The sequence below is a fragment of the Pituophis catenifer genome, unplaced genomic scaffold (assembly GCF_029215685.1).
Source record: "Pituophis catenifer annectens isolate HBS135680 unplaced genomic scaffold, rPitCat1.0.hap2 SCAF_16, whole genome shotgun sequence".
NCBI classification, from domain to species: domain Eukaryota; kingdom Metazoa; phylum Chordata; class Lepidosauria; order Squamata; family Colubridae; genus Pituophis; species Pituophis catenifer.
This window is the reverse complement of record NW_027256896.1, coordinates 5237835-5258013: the sequence shown is the minus strand read 5'-3', so window position 1 is coordinate 5258013 and position 20179 is coordinate 5237835. Positions and strand designations below refer to the sequence as shown.

Sequence of the window (20179 nt, the reverse complement as noted above, 5' to 3'; positions counted from 1 at the left end):
GGGGGGCTCCCCCTTCCTGGCCCAACCAAGTCTCCATAATACCCGCCAGGTCCGCACCCCCCTCCTGAATAAGATCACAAATGAGGGGGGCTTTATTTACCACGGACCTGGCGTTGCACAGCATCAGCCGAAGGCCTGGGGCCCGAGGTTCCGTACAACCTGGGGAACGAGAAGAGCTTTGAGGGTCGGAGCGCGCCACCGCTTGTAAACAGCGAGTAAATAACGGTAAGGTAAAGGTAAAGGTTCCCCTCGCACATATGTCTTAGTCATTCCTGACTCTACAGGGCAGTGTTCATCTCCGTTTCAAAGCCAAAGAGCCAGCGCTGTCCAAAGACGTGTCCGTGGTCATGTGGCCGGCATGACTCAACGCCAAAGGCGCCCGGAACGCTGTTATCTTCCCACCAAAGGTGGTCCCTATTTTTCTCCTTGCATTTTTTACCTGCTTTCGAAGTGCTAGGTTGGCAGAAGCTGGGACAAGGAACGGGAGCTCACCCCGCTACGCGGCACTAGGGATTCGAACTGCTGAACTGCCGACCTTTCTGATCGACAAGCTCAGCGTCTTAGCTACTGAGCCACTGCGTCCCTTAAATAAATAACAAATAAATAAATAAATAACGGTACAAGTCCTGAATTGTATGAGAACCCTAAAGGATGTTGAATATCTTTCCTTTGGTAGGAGCTGTGGAAGCTTAGAGCTCAGAAGGTACCCGGCGGATCCCGTCCTCAGCTCCCAAGAGACTAAAAGGAGACGCGGTGGCTGCTTCTCTCAATATCAGCTGATCTTGTGATGTAAAAGGAGTCTGCGATTGAAATAAGGAAGACGATAGAATTCAGGCCCGTGTCAAAAACAGATTAAACATATACATGATTTGAAAATGGTATCGGCCGTTACGGGATTGCGATAGAACGGTGTTTGTTGACGGGAATGCAAAAGATCAGCAGGTCAGAAAAAGTATTTTTGGGGGGCCATGGCTGTTTAGGCTTCCAGATGTCATTACAGCACAGCACAGCAGAGGGATCAGGGATCACTTTTGGCACGTTTCTGATCAAGAGGATTTAGTCTCCAAAGGCTTGTGCCCTGGTGGCACAGTGGTTAGAGTGCAGTATTGCAAGCTGACTCATCGCTCACTGTCAGGAGTTCGATCCTGACTGGCTCAAGATTGACTCAGCCTTCCATCCTTCCGAGGTGGATAAAATGAAGACCCAGATTGTTGGGGGCAAATAGGCTGACTCTGTAAACCTCTTAGAGAGGGCTGTAAAAGCACTGTAAAGCAGTATATAAGTCTAAGTGCTATTGCTTTTTCTTTTTTCCTTCCTTCCTTCCTTCCTTCCTAATAGTCAGAATGCAGTATTGCAGGCTAATTCTGCTGACTGCCAGCAGTTCGATCCCTGACCGGCTCAAGGTTGACTCATCCTTCCATCCTTCCAAGGTTGATAAAATGAGGACCCAGATTATTGGGGGCCATAGGCTGACTCTGTAAAACCGCTTACAGAGAGATGCAAAACACTGTGAAGCAGTATATAAGTGCTAAATGTTATTGCTGAAGACACCTCAGCCGTTCAGTTTATTCTGCTGGAGCCTCCTTGAAAGTGATTGATTTGAGTTTCTCTCCCATACTGAAATGTCTTCTCAGCATCGTGCGAATTCAGATCCTTGGACTATGGCAGTCTTCCCGTAGATTGAACCAGATCTTCCCTAGATTCATTTCCTAAGTTGTCTCAGATGAGATTCTCAGACCTTTTTTCCCTACATTCTTACTGACAAATCCTAGAATAAGCACAATTTCTTGCTGGGCTCTTCATCACAATCTCTCTGCTGTCACATCACCAAGCCTCCATTCCAGTGTTAAGGCACAACACCCATAGAAATAAATGTATAGAACAGGTCGGCAACCTTAAAACACTCGAAAGAGCCACAAAGGTCCTAACTGGAAGCCCCCCATTCAATTTTGGAGCCAACCGGAAGTCCGGTTTCCCCCCACCATAGAGTCTCTTCCTAGCTTGGCCTCCTTTTTCCTCTGCCAACCAGAAGTCCAGTTCCCCCACCATAGAGTCGCCTCCTAGCTCGGCATCCTTTTTCCTCTACCTGTCCTAACCGAAAGCCATATCAATTGTGGAGCTGACCAGCGACGGAGCCGCAGCAGAGGGATGAAAGAGCCACATGCAGCTCCAGAGCCGTGGGTTGCTGACCCCTGGGATAGAAGAAAGGGTGTGGGGGGAGGGGAAGCACAGAGACGAAAAAAGCACCTTTGAGACATCCACAGAAGCCATGGCGTTTCTACCGGTGCTTGAAAAAGTTGGCAATGAGATGCTCTTACAGTATGTCACCATCTCTCTTAAACTTTTTCATAACTGAGTATACCTGTATGGTAAATACTGCCAGGGATTTTCATGAGGGTTACATTTTCTACAACGCCCTTAACAGCCCTATTTCTCTACACTTAGAATATTTCTTCACTACAGTATAGAACCTATGGCCCTCTCTGTGGGCACACGAGCCGTTGCCCCAGTTCAGCTCTGCCGCGCATGTGCGCACGCCTCCCGCCAGCCAGCTGGTCATCATCTCTGCCATGCCTGTGCAGGGGGCGGGGCGTGTGCAGGGGCCACATGCACATGCGTGGGGTGTGGGGGCATGCAGGATGTGCTTGCATGCACAGGGGTGGAGCGCATGCAGGGGGCGGGTCACATGCACCAGGCCATGCGTGCATGCGCAGGGGTGGGGAGCGTGCACATTGCATTTTGGGGGATCGGGCATGTGCACTTTGGGCACTCGGTCCGGAAAAGGTTAGCCATCACTGGTATAGAAGCTGCAAAACGCTGCTCGGAGAAATGAACAGGTCTTGCCACTAGGTGTCACTATGAACTGGTGATGGCTGAGCTTTATTGAGTAACCAGGTAGCTTCCACCTGGATAAACCCTGCACTCCACAATTCACCCCTACCTTCCTATCAGTATCTTAACATTTCTCCATTTATTTTTCCCTCCGTCAGTAAAAGTTCAGTTTATTTGTTTGCTCTTAATCTTGCACCATTGACCTGGAACTTGTAATCATTCCTCCTTTCTCGTGCCAGGTATTGATTTTTGTGAGAACAAGGAACATGACATCCAATTTCAACAAAATTGCCAATACAGCGGTACAAAGGAGGCTTGGTTGAGTTTAGGAAAGTCTTGTAAAATCTTGCCCACCAGATAAAAGGCCATTTCTTTTTTTCTCTTCTCTCTCTCCCTTGATTCAGCAATGATGAGGGGGTTGGACTGGATGTCCTCTAAGGTCCCTTCCAATTCTCGTCATTTTGTAGTTCCAATACAGATTAACAGAGTTGGAAGGGACTTGTAGGTCATTTACTCCAACTCCTCCTCCCCATCCAAGCAGGAGACCCTATACCATTTCTGACAGATGGCACTCCAGTCTGTGCAAGTTCTTGCAACAAAGAGGCCCTTTGTGATCTTGACTCATCACCCCCACCCCATTTTGAACTGCTGTTGAAGTCCTGATTTGGGGGAGGGGAGCAGAAGTGGGGTGGGGTAGTTGCTGAGCAATTAAAGACAAGTTTAGGAAAGAAAATGCAAGTAATTCTGACTGACTGCCACCGTTGACCTCAATATTGCTGTTACTACCTGTAAGCTAGAGAGTTGGTTCATGAGTCATGCCCCAATTTATGAACTTTTGGGCATGGTTGTTAAGTGAATCACACAGTCATTAAACTAATCTGGCTTCTCCTGTTGACTTGGCTAGTCAGACGCCAGCTGGGAAGGTCACAAATGGTGCAGCGGTGAGTTTCACATGCTTACCACCGGTTTGCCCCGTGCGCCAGTGGTGGGTTGGCCCCCGGTTCGGACCGGTTCTATAGAACTGGTAGTAAAACCAGAGGGAGGCTCCGCCCACTGACCCGGATGTCATCGGCCCCGTTGTGAACCGATAGTAAAGGTGAATAGAACCCACCCCTCCCGTGCGCGTACGCTCACTTCACACTTGTGTGCATCTTCTGCGCATGAGCCCGGCCTTCCGTGCATGCGCTTTGCTCGCGTGCATGGCTTCCACACATGCGTCCGGCCTTGAAAACGTGGCTAAATAGGACGACATTATGCTGCAGTCACCGCTACCAATTCGCCTGAATCGGTACGAACCGGCTGAATACCACCTCTGAAATGGTGATTACATGGGCCCAGGACACTGCAACCAACATAAATACAGGTCAGTTTCCATGCACACAGATTTTAAACACGTGACCGTGGGGATGCTGCAGTCATAAGTGTGAAAAGTCATAAGTCCATTTTATCAGTGCCGTTGTAACTTCAAGTAGCCACTAAACAAATGGTTATAAGCAGTGGTGAAATGCTCCCAGTTCAGAACGGATCTCCCGATCCGGTAGTGATGGTGGCGGGTGGTTTGAAGAACCGGTAGCAAAAATCCCTGCCCCCCCCCCCCATGCCCAGCTGAGCCACGTGATCATCAGAGGCTTTTTTAAAATTATTTTTTAAAGCATATTTTCTACAACCTCTTCGGCCAAAAAAATGCTTTTAAAAGTAAAAAAAAAAGCCTCTGATGATCGCGCGGCTCAGCTGGGATCATCAGAGGCTTTTAAAAGCATTTTTTTTCTGCAAGCTCTTTGGCCGAATAGGTTGTAGAAAAAATACTTTTAAAAGCCTCTGACAATCCCAGCTGAGTTGCCTGATCGTCAGAGGCTTTTAAAAGCATTTTTTTTTTGGCGGAAGAGGTTGTAGAAAAAATGGTTTTAAAAGTAAAAAAAAAAAAAAGTTGGCCACACCCACCCAGTCACATTACCCCCACCACCAAGCCACGCCCACAGAACCAGTAGTAACAAATTTTACATTTCACCACTGGTTGTAAGTCAAGAACTCCCTGTACTAAGGGAGAAAGAACATGGGAGGGAAGAGGGCTTGCAGAAGTCCAAAGACCAGGCCAGGGAGTTTAAAAAGAGATTGTCATTTGGATTGGAAATCTTTTGTCTTCCTTGCAAAAAAAAAATCTCATTGCACTCATTGCCATAGGCAGATGCAGATTTCATTCTTCACGGGTCTATGATAAGGAGGCGGTTAATAATGGGCTAACAAGAGTTAGAAGGGACTTTGGAGGTCTTCTAATCCAACCCCCTGCTCGAGCAAGAAACCCTACATCGTTCCAGACAAGTGGCAGTCCAGTCTCCTTAAAGCCTCCAGTGTTGGAGCACCCACGACTTCTGAAGACAATCCATTCCACTTGATTGTTCTCACTATCAGGAAATTTCTCCTTAATTCTAGGTTGCTTCTCTCCTTGATTAGTTTCCATCCATTGAGTGTTTTTTTTTATCAGGGCAACCGGGTCTACCCAAATGGGACAGAGCATTCAGCTTCCGCTTTCGCCTTTCAGCCCCAATCCAGGAGCCTGATTTAAAAAAAAAAACACTTAATCTCTCCCCTGGTATAGCTGACAAAGTGAGGAGAGCCTGTGGCTTAGAGCAGTGGTGGGCTTCAGATTATGTTAGTACCGGTTCGCTCCGCATGCGCACACTCGCTTCAAAAACGTGCCTAAACAGGATCGCATAGAGTTTAATAAAAGGTAACGGTAAAGGTTCCCCTCACACATACGTGCTAGTCGTTCCTGACTCTAGGGGGCGGTGCTCATCTCCGTTTCAAAGCCGAAGAGCCAGTGCTGTCCGAAGACGTCTCCGTGGTCATGTGGCCAGCCTGACTCAACGCCAAAGCCACACGGAACACTTACCTTCCCACCAAAGGTGGTCCCTATTTTTCTACTTGCAATTTTTACGTGCTTTCGAACTGCTACGTTGGCAGAAGCTGGAACAAGTAACGGGAGCTCATCCTGTTATGCGGCACTAGGGATTCGAACCGCTGAACTGCCGATCTTTCGATTGACAAACTCAGCATCTTAGCCACTGAGCCACTGCGTCCCTGAGATCTATACTAGTCTCCGTTTATTTCTTTGTCGGTAAACATAAATTTTCCATCCATTGCTTCTTGTTCTGCCTTCAGGTGCTTTGAGGAATAGGTTGACCCCCCTTCTTTGTGGCAGTCCCTCAAATATTGGAACACTGCTATCATGTCACCCCTAGTCCTTCTTTTCACCAGACTTAGACATATCAATTCCTGCACTTTCCTCCCTGCTGTTAATTCTTCTTATCAGTGTGCTCTTGTCAAATCCTTCAGAAATGCTCCGTCTTTTCCTCCAGCTCCTGGCCAGAGGTTACTCGCTGTTTTCTCTGTGTACCTCTCAAACTTTACCCATGAAAATCTCAGCAGAAAAGGCCTGTTTTGCCAGAGCTTGGCTCCGCTGTCTGTTGGCCTTCCATTGCCTTGGTGCATTGTAATTAAAATGCCAACTCCCTTGAGCTTTCATGACTCAGCAGAGAGATTGGAAGGATGACTTTAGAACAATAAAGATAATAAGAGGGAGGAAAAGGGAATGAAGAGTCAGGAAAATTGCTCAGTCAAAAAGAGCAAAAGCAAACTCTTACTCAATATTAAAATGGGACCGAGGGGGAGGCCGAGCAATTCCAGAATCGCATTACCATGTTTTCCAACTCCAGAATTTGAGAAATCAAATCCATTCGGCACTCGAAAGCAACAGCCTGCTTTCAGTTATTGCAAAAACATTTCCTTATTTCCCCCCCTCTCCCTCTCTTTGAGATTTATATACAAAATTTAATCTCCAAATGTTCATGTTTGCTTTGGCAGGCTAATAGACAATCTCTTATGGTCACCAATTGAATGACAATTGTTAAACATTAGCACGGGTCAAATGATGAGATGCCAGCTATTCACAGGGATGCCAAAGCACCTTTGGTGAATATTTGTAGGCTTAAATAATATTGAGAGAAGTTCGAAGACGGGATTCATAGAGGAGAATTTTGAAGGCCTTCCTTGAAGCAAGTCTGGGGGAAAAAAATAAATCTCAGCAACTTTCACATTCAATTATTCCAAAGATGCTTCCCCCACAAAGGCAGCTGGATTTTGTTTTTCCTTGAAGACGTTTCACTTCTCATCCAAGAAGCTTCTTTAGTTCTGATTGAATGGTGGAGGATGGAAGGATTTATATTCTTTGCAGTCATCTGGTCATTAGCACTCTCTGTGAGAATTGTTGAGGTCACTTGGAGGTTTATCTTTGCCCTCGGGATCACCTGAATAGTGCAAATGAGTGTGGAACCTTTGGGACAACCATGAGCTGGATGATTGAGAATAGCCATTGACATAAATGGGTTAGTTTCTCAAATCATCCCCTGGGGATATCATCATCAGCATTGATTGAGATTAATTGAGAGATTCAACCTGGAAATAAGGGGAAGGTCAAGCTGTTTTCCAAAGCGCCCGAAGGCCAGACAAGGAATAATGGATGGAAACTGAACAAGGAGAGATTCAACCTGGAAATAAGGAGGAACTTTCTGACAGTGAGAACAATCAACCCATGGAACAGATGTTGCCTTCGGAGGTTGTGAGAGCTTCATCCCTGGAAGCTTTCAAGAAGAAACTGGACTGCCATCTGTCAGAAATGGTGTAGGGTCTCCTGCGTGGGTGGGAGGTTGGATTAGATGACCTACAATACAAGTCCCTTCCAACTCTGTTAATCTGTTAAACCTGTTAAATTGCAAATGTTGGTCTGCAGAAATTCCGGTTGATCAGTCCTGTAACTCCCTGGTCACAATGACCTTCCCTTGTTAGCACGCCAAGTCCTCTCCTACTAAATTTTATCTATTAATTCATCAGTGGAACAGCCTGTCTGAAGAATTTGTGAATGCTCTGACATCCACATTTCTACCATCTGTCAGCAATGGTGGGTAGGGTCTCCTGTTTGGACCGGGGGTTGGACTAGATGACCTACAAGGTCCCTTCCAACTGTGTTAATCTGTTAAGCCTGTTAAATTGCAAACGTTGATTTGTAGAAATTCCAGTTGATCAGTCCTGTAACTCCCTGGTCACGATGACCTTCCCTTGTTAGCAGGCCGAGTCCTCTCCTGCTAACTTTTATCTAGAAATTGTTCTGCTTAAATAAGCACACTCCGGCCTCTGTCTCCACACTCAGCACCTAAGAGAAAGCAAGCGAGGGACATCAGAATTAGTTTGCTGCCCACAGGAGATAAAGCCGAAGACTTTATCACACTACGGGGAGTCCTCAACTGACAACGATTCAGGTAGTCGCCATTCAAAGTTACAACGGCACTGAAAAAAGTGTCTTGGGACCATTTTTAACAAGTAAGACCGTTGCAACAGCTCCATGATCCCATGATTTACATTCTTTTTTTAAAAAAAGTTTTTTATTTTTATTTCTCATAAACCCATTTACATGTACAGTCATTTCCATCATTTTTCATTCATCTTTTCTTTTAACTTTCATTTTTCATTTTTACTTTTTCGGGGCTGCTCTTTTACCCTTTACCTTTGCTCCAATCTTTCTTCTTCTCCTCCCCTTCTCTTCCTTCCTCTTTCTCCTCCTACTTCTTTCGTTCTTTTTCTCCTTCTCTTTCCTACTTCCCTTTCTCTTCCCCCACTCCTCTCTTTTTCCCTCCTTCTAATCTTCTCCTCTGCTCCTCTTTCCCCTCCCTTTTCTTCCTCTCCTTTTCCCTTTCTTCTTTCTCCTCTCCTCTCTTCCCTTCTCCCTTCCTCTCTCTCTACTCCTTCCCCTCTCTCCTGTTGTTTCCCTTTTCAGTTCAATCTAAAGTGGTATTCGAGCAGCCCCGATTTTCTAATTATCTTTATTCTCATTTCAATTTCTTATTCAAAACCAAACAGAAATTCTGATTCGATTGTGGTCATAAGTCGAGGACTGCGTGTACTTGAAGGGCAATGAAATAGAGAGGATTGTGTGGCTCCTTGCAGGTAGATCGGCTATCCCGGGCTCCCTTCCTTTGAGGCAGCTACCAGATCATGCAGGAATCTGTTACGTCAAACGGTCTTAGTGAAAATGACCAGATATGGAACCTCTATTCTACTTCCCGTCTTGCAACTGTGAGATGTTTCGACAGCCTCTTGGCTCACGAATGGCTTTGAATGCTAAAAATAATCCCACAGTGTTTTTCTGAAAGGCAATCCCTTTGGTTGAGTTTATCCTTAAATTAAGCTTGTTGGTGAACTGAGCATCACACTTAGGGTGAAGATAATCAGTTCAGTGGGAGTTGTGACTAGGGTGAGTAAAGCCCTGGAGTTGAGCCAGGTTAAATAGGTGGATTTGGAGGTTTCTTCCCAATATTAAAATCTTGATATTGGGGGGAAATATTGATTTTTGTTGCTGCCCGAGACTCAGTTTGATGGGTGGGATTAAAACAATGAACTATAAACCAGGTGATCCTGAGTTCTAGTCTCCCTTCCTTGGTGGTGAAGTGGTTACAAATGCAGTATTGCAGGCTAATTCACTGCTCACTGCCAGGAGTTCGATCCTGACCTGCTCAAGGTTGACTCAGCCTTCCGGCCTTCCCAGGTGGGTAAAATGAGGAGCCATATTGTTGGGGGCAAGAGGCTGATTCTGTAAACCGCTTAGAGCAGAGGTGGGCAACTATGTCCCTTTTATGACTTGTGGACTTCAATTCCCAGAATTCCTGAGCTAACATGGCTGGCTCAGGAATTCTGGGAGTTGAAGTCCACAAATCATAAAAGGGCCATAGTTGCCCACCCCTGGCTTAAAGAAGGCTGTAAATCACTGTGGAGCAATATGTAAGTCTAAGTGCTACTGCTAATGCCCTTCCTTCCTTCCTTCCTTCCTTCCTTCCTTCCTTCCCTCCCTCCCTCCCTCCCTCCCTCCCTCCCTCCTCCCAGTGGTTAGAATGCAGTATTGCAGGCTAATTCCGCCCCTGCCAGCAGTTCGATCCTGACCAGCTCAAGGTTGACTCAGCCTCCCATCCTTCCAAGGTGGGTAAAATGAGGACCCAGATTGTTGGGGGCAAGAGGCTGACTCTGTAAACCGCTTAGAGAAGGTTGCAAATCACTGTGGAGTGGTATATAAGTCTAAGTGCTATTGCTTTGGAGAATGAAAGTCCCATGGGTGGCTTTGGGCCAGACTCTTTCTCTTACGAGTGTCACTTTGAGTTGATGTGTGTGTGTGTGTTTGTGTGTGTGTGTGTTTTAAATAAAAGACAAGATAAAAATCTAATAATTTCAAGATAACAAAATAAAAAAGAACAGGTAGTCCTTGACTTAAGTCCACAGTTAAGACCGGAACTTCCATCAGTAATCAGTATGGGCCACTGCTGGAAAAAATAAGAGGTGGGAACAATACCTACACTAAAATGCAGGTGGCATATAAATGTAACAATGAAGGTGAGCTGTTCCATTCCGGCCTCACCCTCAACCCCAAACTGTGAAGGCTTGAAGTTACACCTTCTTAATCATCTGACAAAGCAGAGAAAATCTTTGGGGAGTTCAGGAAATGACAAGCTCTTAGATGGTAAGTGGTGATTTATTTATTTTTTTAAAAAAGGATTTTTAAAAAAATAAAAATATCAAATCAATGCGTGAACAGTGTGGCAACTGGCTGTCATACATTCTAATTAATACAAGTAAAACTAATCAGGTTAATCATAATTATTACATTCAATCAACTTATGTATTTCTAATACCGTGTTTCCCCAAAAATAAGACCCTGTTTTATATTTTTTTGAACCCCAAAATAAACGCTTGTCTTTATTTTCAGGGAGGTCTATTATTTTGGGGCACATGGAGGAAACCAGAGGAAATAGCGGGGACTGGCTGCGGATGCGTTTAAATATTTTTGGGGAGGGCTTATTTTCAGGGTGGGCTTATTTTAGTACATGCGCTCAAAAGCCGGATTGTGCTTATTATCAGGGGAGGTCTTATTTTAGGGGAAACAAGGTAATAATACACATTTATATTAGGTTGCAGTCTATCATTGTTCAATTATCCCGCGTTTTCTCTTGTTATTTTCATTTTATGATATAAAAATGTATACACTAATATTCCCCCTTCTCTTATTTCCATCACTTATTCTAGCTTTTAATCATGTCACCCTTTATTAAAAGACTTTTTCTTTCTTTCCTATCTAACTTCTAATCATGCCACCTACAAAAACAAAAAAGGGAAAGAGAGAGAGAAAAGGAAAAGCAGCTTAGAACAAGAACAAAAAAGAGAAGTCATCCATCCATCATCTCTTGCCCGCTTCAATAATTGGTGGTTTTTTAAAGAGACCTTTGTAAGAGCTGCTTTGTTTCCCAAGTCAAAACAAATCAAGGGGAATCTCGACCCTTGAATGCTGGGTGGCTGGGAACAGGCATGAACGCAGAAAAAAAATCTGCAAATTCTGATTATTTGTGGCTTGCTGTAACGCCATATTTACTGAACAGAAAGGCACTCTTGTGTCGTTTCACAGCTCCATTGTACTTCCAAAATCCAGATGTGACATCCTATTTGTTGGAAGCATCCTTTAAGAATAAATAAGGGATGCAATTAAATTCACACACCCATCAGTTGGGTGTGGGGGAGGGATGTTTCAGGTTATTGGAAAATGCCCAATGGTCTTGGATGCCTGTTGGTGGCAACGAAATTATTTTGAGATCGGGATTTTCAGGGCGACTCCTCTCACCAACCCTTATCACCTCGCCTCCAGGAGCAAGGCTAAGGTACCTCTGAGCATGTCAGGAGTGCATTGCTCCAGGAAGGAGGGGGGTCCCTGATCTGCCCCTGCGGCTCTATTCTCCCTGATCAGCAGCAGAAAGGAATTCCAAGGGCAGCAGCCCCCCAACCTCAGCCGGACCTCCGGCTGCCCGGTTGGGAACCATGGGAACTGAAGTCCCACACTGGCGGAGAAAGCAGAAGACGTCAGTCTTCTTCCAACACCCCACCCCTTACAGCCCCGCCGCCGCCCCTCCCTTCGACCAGGGGTGTGTCCTGACCGGCCTCTGCCATTGGCCAGGCCGTAGCAAAGGCGGCGAGCTCTGCCCTCGGATTGGCTGCGGCGCGTTCGGCGAGCCGAGCCAGCTGCTGGCTTCGCTCTTTCGACCGCGCCAGTTGCAGCAAGGGGAGCTGTGGCGGCGCCGGGAGACGCCGGGGCGAAAGGGGTCGCAAGCCGAGGACGCCGGTTTCCTGGAGTGGCGGTGAGTGGGGAGGGGGGGCAAGTATTGCACGCTCCCCCACATCTGGCGGAATCAAGGTAGAGGCGAGGGGCCGCGGCTGCCTCTCCGTCCTCCTTTCCTTGGACCACCCATCAATGAACGCGAAGCTGGGAGCTGCTTCCCCCTCCTCTTTCTTCCTGCAGTGGCTTTGTGGGAAGCCCCCTTCCTTCCATCCCCCTCCTCCATAGTTGCTTCCCCCTCCCTTTCTCTCCCCCCTCCCCACTGGCTTTCTGGGCAGCCCCCTTCCATCCCTCCCCTCCATAGTTGCTTCCCCCTCCCTTTCTCCCTCCCCACCGGCTTTTTAGGAAGCCCCCTCCCTTCCATCCCCCTCCTCCATAGTTGCTTCCCCCTCCCCTTCTTCCCCCCCACTGGCTTTTTAGGAAGCCCCCTTCCTTCCATCCCCCTCCTCCATAGTTGCTTTCCCCTCCCTTTCTCTCCCCCCCTCCCCACTGGCTTTCTAGGCAGCCCCCTTCCATCACCCTCCTCCATAGTTGCTTCCCTCTCTTCTTCCCCCCCCCCCCCATTGGCTTTCTTGGGATCCCCTTTCCATCCCTCTCATCCCTAGTTGCTTCCCCCTCCCCTTCTCTCTCCCCCACTGGCTTTCTGGGAAGCCTCCTTCCATCCCTCTCCTCCATCCATTCCAGACCTGTGGTTTTCCTCCCCTCCCACCTTTTGGGGAGGTGGGAGATTGAAGCCACACAGAGGCCCCCGCCTCACCTCTTCGTCCCCAAGCACCCTCGCCCCCCCCCCCACCAGCCCACCCGTTCTTCTTCTAGGGAGGGGAGGCATTCTTGCTCCATCCCTTCCAAACGCCCCTCCTGGTCTCCGCCATCCCCTCTGCCTACTTCAACACCCCCCACCCCCACCGTCCATTTGGGAAAAACATCCCTCAAAAACTCTCTACAGAACCTCTGTGTGGATCGTCCTCATTTCCTCTTGCTCTGCCTTGTAGGGTTGTTTTGTAGATTAGTACCATCCATGTCACCCTTTTGATGGACCTGAGCTATTCTGGCTCACCAATTCCCCCTGGGAGATTCCCATTCCTCTGCTCTCCTATTTCTCTGATTTTATTTTATTTTAAAAAAACACAGAGCCTAGAATCATAGGGCTGGAAGGAACTTGGAGGTCATCTAGTCCAACCCTCATGCTAGAGCAAGATACCATATACCAAGGGTCCCCAAACTTGGCAGCTTTAAGACTTGGGGACTTCAACTCCCAGAATTCTCAAACATCACTTTGCTTTTCTTCCAGCCCAGTGGCTTATTTGGGGGATGCCTTCCTTCCTTATCTTCTCCTGCTCTGCCAGGTGGCTTCTTCCCCATATTTTGGATCATTCTGAGCCTCTCCGTCCTTCAGGCTCTGTGTGCGATTTCCGCTGGCCACTGGAAGGGGCTTCTCAAACATTGCTCAGAGCTCTCTGGCTGAATTTAATGTTCGTACCTTTTGCAATCCAAGCACATCCCACAAATACTGAAACTGGGCTTCTTAGCTTTGATCAGAATAACAGAGTTGGAAGGGATCTTGAAGGTGACTCCTTACGCACGGTCACTCATGCCCTCGTCACCTCCCGTCTGGACTATTGTAACGCTCTCTACATGGGGCTCCCCTTGAGGAGCACTCGAAGGCTCCAACTGGTGCAGAGTGCCACGCGGGTGGTGACGGGAGTGACGTGGCGCTCCCATGTAACACCTCTCCTGCGCGAGCTGCACTGGCTCCCGGTGGTCTTCCGAGTGCGCTTCAAGGTTTTGGTTACCACCTTTAGAGCGCTCCATGGCTTAGGACCTGGTTATTTACGGGACCGCCTGCTACCACCAATAGCCTCCCACCGACCAGTACGCTCCCATAGAGAGGGGCTCCTCCGGGTGCCGTCGGCCAAACAATGTCGACTGGCGGCCCCCAGGGGGAGAGCCTTCTCTGTGGGGGCACCTACTATCTGGAACGAGCTCCCCCCGGAGATACGGAGGATCCCGGATCTGCGTACCTTCTGTCGCGCGCTCAAGACTTTCCTATTTCATCAAGCTGGCCTGACCTAAGTCTTTCCCTTTTTTAAATGGAAATTTTAAATTTGGTTTTAAATTATTGGGGTTTTAAATTTGTTCAGCCAAATTATTTAATTCGTTTTATTCTATTTTAAATTTTGTATTTATATGTTTTATTCTATGGCTGTTCACCGCCCTGAGTCCTTCGGGAGTAGGGCGGTATACAAATTCAATAAAATACAAAATACAAATACAAGGTCATCTAGTCCAACCCCCCTGTCCAGTCTCTTCTTAAAAGCCTCCAGTGATAGAGCGCCCACAACTTCTGAAGGCATGCCTTTCCACTGGCTTATTGTTCTCACTGTTAGGAAATTTCTCCTTATTTCTAGGTTGCTTCTCTCCTTGATTAGTTTCCCTCCATTCCTTCTTGTCCTGTCCTCAAGTGCTTTGAAAAAATTACACTGACTCCCTCTTCTTTGTGGCAACCCCTCAAATATTGGAACACTGCTATCATGTGTCCCCTCCCCTAGTCCTTCTTTTCACTAGACTAGACATACCCAATTTCCATAACGAATCTGTAATTCATATGTTTTAGCCCCCAGTCCCCTAATCATCTTTGTTGCTCTTCTCTGCGCTCTTTCTAGAGTTTTTTTTTATAACATGGTCACTAAAACTGGATGCAGTATTCTAAATGTCGTCCCATTAAGGCTTCATAAAGCGGTACTAATACTTCAGCTTCATGGGGAATTTCATTGTTCTGATTAACTAATAGAAGCTACTTGCTTCTCCAAAAACAGACATAATTATTTGTTTATGCACCCAGTGCAGTGGTGGGTTTCAAAATTTTGTTACTACCGGTTCTGTGGCATGGCTTGGTGGGCGTGGCAGGGGAAGGATACTGTAAAATCTCCATTCCCACCACACTCCAGGGGAAGGATATTGTAAAATCTCCATTCCCTCCCCACTCCAGGGGAAGGATACTGCAAAATCTCCATTCCCTCCCCACTCCAGGGGAAGGTTACTGCAAAATCCCCATTTCCTCCCGATCAACTGGGACTAGGGAGGCAAAGAATAGATGGGGGCGGCGCCAGTCAGAATTTTTGCTACCGGTTCTCCGAACTACTCAACATTTCTGCTATCGGTTCTCCAGAACTGGCCAGAACCTGCTGAAACCCACCTCTGACCCAGTGCATAAATTGTCCTAAAAGCCAACCAAACACCACCACCCCCAAAATTAAAAGCAGGCAAAATGAGAAGTCTACCTATTTTTTAATCCCAGAGGAGCGGGAAAAAAAGAGGAATTTGAGAGGACAAATGTTTAAGAGCCCTTCGTTTTAATAATTGGGTGTTAACGTTAAAGGCTTATCCATTTCAAGGCAGTTTTATTTTCCTAACCATCCCACCTAAGATGATTTTCCCACCCAACAATAATTAACAACCTGCTAACAAAATAACAGGACTTTCGCAGTTCTGTTAATAGATCGTAAAATCTCTTGTGCAAACCTAGGGATCATTAAGGCAATGATATGAAAAGTCCGGAAAGCCCTTCTTATCAAACTAGAGATAAGAATGGATTGGAGCTTCAGAGAGTTGAAAGGCCAAGTCATATCTTTTCTGCCCAAGCCGTAACAGTCCAGCATTTGATTCCACAAATTCACTGGGCACCAGCTGAGCACAGCAGAATAGCAGAAGGGAAGGGAAGATTGAAAGATTGTAGGAACTGGGCCTGGCTAGTCTAGTGAAGAGAAGAGAAGGACCAGGGGAGAAATGATAGCAGTCTTCCAATATTTGAGGTGCTGCCACAGAGAGGAAGGGGTCAAGCTATTTTCCAAAGCACCTGAAGGCCAGACAAGGAATAATGGATGGAAACTGATCAAGGAGAGATTTAACCTGGAAACAAGGAGAAATTTTCTGACAGTGAGAACAATCAACCCATGGAACAGAAGTTGCCTTCGGAAGTTGTGGGAGCTTCATCACTGGAGGCTTTCAAGAAGAGACTGCACTGCCATCTGTCAGAAATGGTGTAGGGTCTCCTGCTTGGGCGGGGGGTTGGACTAGATGACCTACAAGGTCCCTTCCAACTCTGTTAATCTGTTAATCTCTATATTAGTCTAACCCCCCCACCCCCACTCAAGGCAAGAGCCTTATACCATCCTGCCCAAATGGATGTCCATCCTCTTTTTGAAAACCTCCATTGATGGACCATTCACAACTTCTGGAGGCAAGTTCTTCCTCTGATTAATTGTTCTCGCTGTCATTAGCCTGTCTTCTCTGAGTTTAAGGCTAAGCATGCCTAAACTTGGTTGGTGCTTGGATGAAGCATTACTAAGAAATCTGGGGCTGTTGGCCTGACTGGAAAATTGAATATACTCCAAGGAAAAAAAAATTGTGGGGGGGGGGTCAAGAAAGACCTCTTTGTGTCCCGAAAGGCCAAGGAGACATTAGGTTCACCTTTTTGATCTAGAACAGGGGTCTGCAACCTTAAACACTCAAAGAGCCATTTGGACCCGTTTCCCACAGAAAAAAAAACACCGGGAGCCACAAAACCCTTCCCATGCCTGACTATTTCTTGAGCGGCCACAAAACTAGCATGTGTAGTTGAATGAAACGTTCTGTTTTCTTCTGAAACTTTTTTCTTTTCTTGGATTTATCCATGGTTGGCCTACCAGAGGTTGAAAAGCTCAATAAATCGCGTGCTGGCGGGTGTCGCACATTGGCGGTTGCAACGCATATTTTGAGTGACAGGGAGCCGCAGCAGAGGCATGAAAGAGCCACATGCGGCTCCAGAGCCGCAGGTTGCTGACCCCTGATCTAGAATGATGTGTGCACGATACCGCTGTTTAATTCTACTGGGTTATACCACGTCAGCCAGATTGTTTCAAAAGCTTACAGAAATATTGTGGTTTCAGAAAGACCAGAAAAGTGCAGCTTCTGCACAACTTTTGGTATTTCTCCATTTGATCTGCCTGTTATACAAGCCGGGGGTTGGACTAGAAGACCTCCAAGGTCCCTTCCAAGCCTCACAATCCTAAAGCGTGTTCTGTGTTCTCTCAGACCTAACTTGCTTGAGGGAAAGGACGCTGAATTCTATTGCTGAGACATAAACATCCCTCCGTCGCTGAGCGTTTCCTCCTTTTGCAGAGGTGTTACACAACTGGATCAATCCAATTTCAACCCAACGTCCTCTGTTCCTTTTATCATTTCCGGACTAAATGTGTACAGTTCTGTTTTGGCAGGATGACGACCAGCATGGGAAGTGAGGAAGCTGCACTTCCTAGCTGAATCCCCAAACCTCATTTCCATGAGAAGGGATTCATTTTGAAATCCCAGTTGCTGTTGTCCTAAATGTTCCCAATCCATCTTGGTGACAAGATGCTATCAGATTTGGCTCTCGCTGGCCATGCAGCAGTCCCCACCTCCTTTCACTCTGCTTTTTCGAACCTCGGTTTCTCCCCTCCCTCCCTCCCTCCCTCCCTCCCTCACACACCACCTCCAGTGTGTTTCCTTTACCACAAATCTTGTATTCATGCATCATCTTTTCCTATATATATATATATATATATATATATATATATATATATATATATATATATAATTTTATTTATAGTTTTTTTCTTTAACATACGTAAGTGTTTAGTGAACAGTGTAGTGTCTGGGTCAATTTACTTTATACATAATACAAATAACAATAGTAATACAGTTCAGGTATATGTAGTCATAATCTTTCAACTTCTAACATTTATGTCTACGTGGTCATTATAATATTTTATATAGCAGTTTATATCATAATATTTTCCCCATCTCTTAATTTCGACCTCTGTTTTCTAACTCTCAATCGAGCAAATCCTGTATTAAGAAGCATTCTATATCTATCCGTCATCTCTTGCTCTTTTTAGTATTTCAACTCTTACTGATTTTTTGACCAATTTCCCATGTTCTTCCCTTGGGATCTTATATCTCCTTACATCACTCGCATCTTTTTTTTATAAATATTTTTATTAAACAGTTTTTTAAAACATCAAAAAGAAATACTTACACTTTCTTCTTTTCAACAGTTTTGCGTCGATAATCGACTTTATACTTAAACATTTTCTCTCTCTTATCTTAGTATATCTTTTTATACATATTTTTATACATAGTGGTATATATATCATATATATACCACTATAGTGTATTATATTATTCTAATTGTTTTATTTACATTAGACATAAATGTGTACCCAATTTCCTTTCCACAATTTTTGTTTCTTCCCATTTGTTCTTCTTTTTCTCCCCTTACATCTTCCCTTGTCCTTTTTTCCCTTTTCCTCCAACCATTTATACCATCCCTCCCAGACTAGGTAGTATTCTGTTTCCTCTTTTTCTTGTATCTCCTTCGTAAATTTACCCATTTCCGCACACTCCATGATATATCACTCGCATTTAATCTAAGTATTTCGTCTGCCTCTACACCTACCTCGCATCACCTTTTCCTGTAAGTTCTTTCCACTGAAATCTCCATTTGATAATGGTTCCCCCATGTTCTTTAGACGTCTCCCTCCTGCAATTATCTAGAGCTGTGATGGATTGCATTGGCTTTTTTGGCTGCCACCGCACACTGTTGGCTGATATTTAATTGGTTGTCCACTAAGACTCCAAAATCCCTCTCACAGTTACTGCTATTAAGCCAGTCTATATGTGTACTTTTGGGGGGGGGGGGTTGCCTAAGTGTAAGACTTTACTTTTCTATACATTGAATTTCATTTTGTTAGATAGGGCCCAGTGTTCAAGTCTGCCAAGATCCATCTGGATCTTCACCCTATCTTCTAGGGTGTTAGCTATTCCTGCCAGCTTAGTATCATCTGAAAATTTGGTAAATTCCCCTTCTATCTAAGTCATTTATGAAGGTAATGAAGAGTCCTGGGCCTAAGACGTGGTACCTTGTGGCACCCCACTGCTTACTTCCCTCCATGTAGACAGTCGTACCGTTAAGCTAAATCACCTTTCTCAGGTTTGAACCAAACCAGTTCCTGTTTGTCTCCTCTCCCCTTTTTGTTAGTTAGAGGGAGGCGTGATATCTTGGCCTACGACCATGCAGGGGAAAGAGTTTTGCACTGTAAGCAATGTGTCTTCCCTCAGATCTCTCTGTACCATGAGGTAAGCATGATGTGTGGCAACAGCCGAGAGAACTTTGCTTAGTCATGGCTAAGCTGAAGATGTCAAGATTGTACGATTGCCACCTCCTGAGCCGATTCTGGGGTGTGGGCCAAGGATGGTAATTGATTGCACCAGGTGCAATCCGGGAGGGAGAAGCTGGATTCAACCCTGTCGTTTGCCATCTGAGCTCCCGGGACGAGAACAGCCAAGGGTCACAACCGGTTGTGACAGGTGTCAAGGGACACACTGAGGCTGAAATTGCAATCTCAGGCTTAACTGTTAAAAGTGCAGAGAAGAGCAACTAAAACCCACTGCCCTCTACCAGGGTGGATATGATTTAAATCAGCTCGGTTTAAATCACGATTTACATCGCTAGTAAAAAGGCTTGTTTTAAATCGACTCGATTTAAATCGTAATTTTTAAAGAGCAACGGTAATCTCTGTCCCGCAGCAGCTCCTCCTCTGACCCGCTGTTGACTCACCGACAGTCCCATTCACTTTAATGGGATGGCTGGTGATGCGGCAGTGGCACAATAAGATGAGGGACGTGGCGGGCAGCAGGTGAGTGAATGCCCGCTAACAGGCGCTGCCATGATGGATCTGAAACGACAAGTGCTCTTTAAATGTAAGGACTCATTCTTGCTGGTGGTTAGAATCTTTAATATTATTATTTGCCAACAAAATGAAGGTTTCCTATTTAGCTTGCAGAACCTGGATTCACTGAAGGAGTTTACCAAAAAATGTAAATATTGCAGAATATACAGCCTCCTCATGCCACATAACTAAGGTCCCTTTCATGCTGAATAAAATACATTATGAATGTATCTTAAATAGAAAACTGTCTTTAGATAAGATTTTTACTCCAAAAGCATTTTATTAAAGTAAATTTCATAAAAGTCCAATTTAAATTTTAAAAAATCTGATTTTTTTATTTTTTTAAAAAATCAATTTTTATCCACCTGCCCTGAACTTAGCTCTTCCAGCTGTGTGTTTC

The 20179-nt window shown here is 45.7% G+C and overlaps 2 protein-coding genes across 3 annotated transcripts in view; both read left to right on the top strand.

Annotated features, from left to right (window-relative positions):
- METTL22 (methyltransferase 22, Kin17 lysine) overlaps positions 1-876 on the top strand; it is a 28437-nt gene extending 27561 nt beyond the window's left edge. For both annotated transcript variants that reach the window (XM_070954972.1, XM_070954971.1), the window contains exon 12: positions 677-876. In XM_070954972.1, coding sequence (XP_070811073.1) covers positions 677-742 — 66 coding nt within the window. In that variant the 3' untranslated portion in view covers positions 743-876. The remainder of the gene's footprint in view (positions 1-676) is intronic.
- An 11092-nt stretch (positions 877-11968) lies between these two features.
- Positions 11969-20179, top strand: part of ABAT (4-aminobutyrate aminotransferase) — a 79834-nt gene continuing 71623 nt past the window's right edge. The window contains exon 1 of the mRNA XM_070954841.1: positions 11969-12053. The gene's annotated coding sequence lies outside the window, so the exon portion shown is untranslated. The remainder of the gene's footprint in view (positions 12054-20179) is intronic.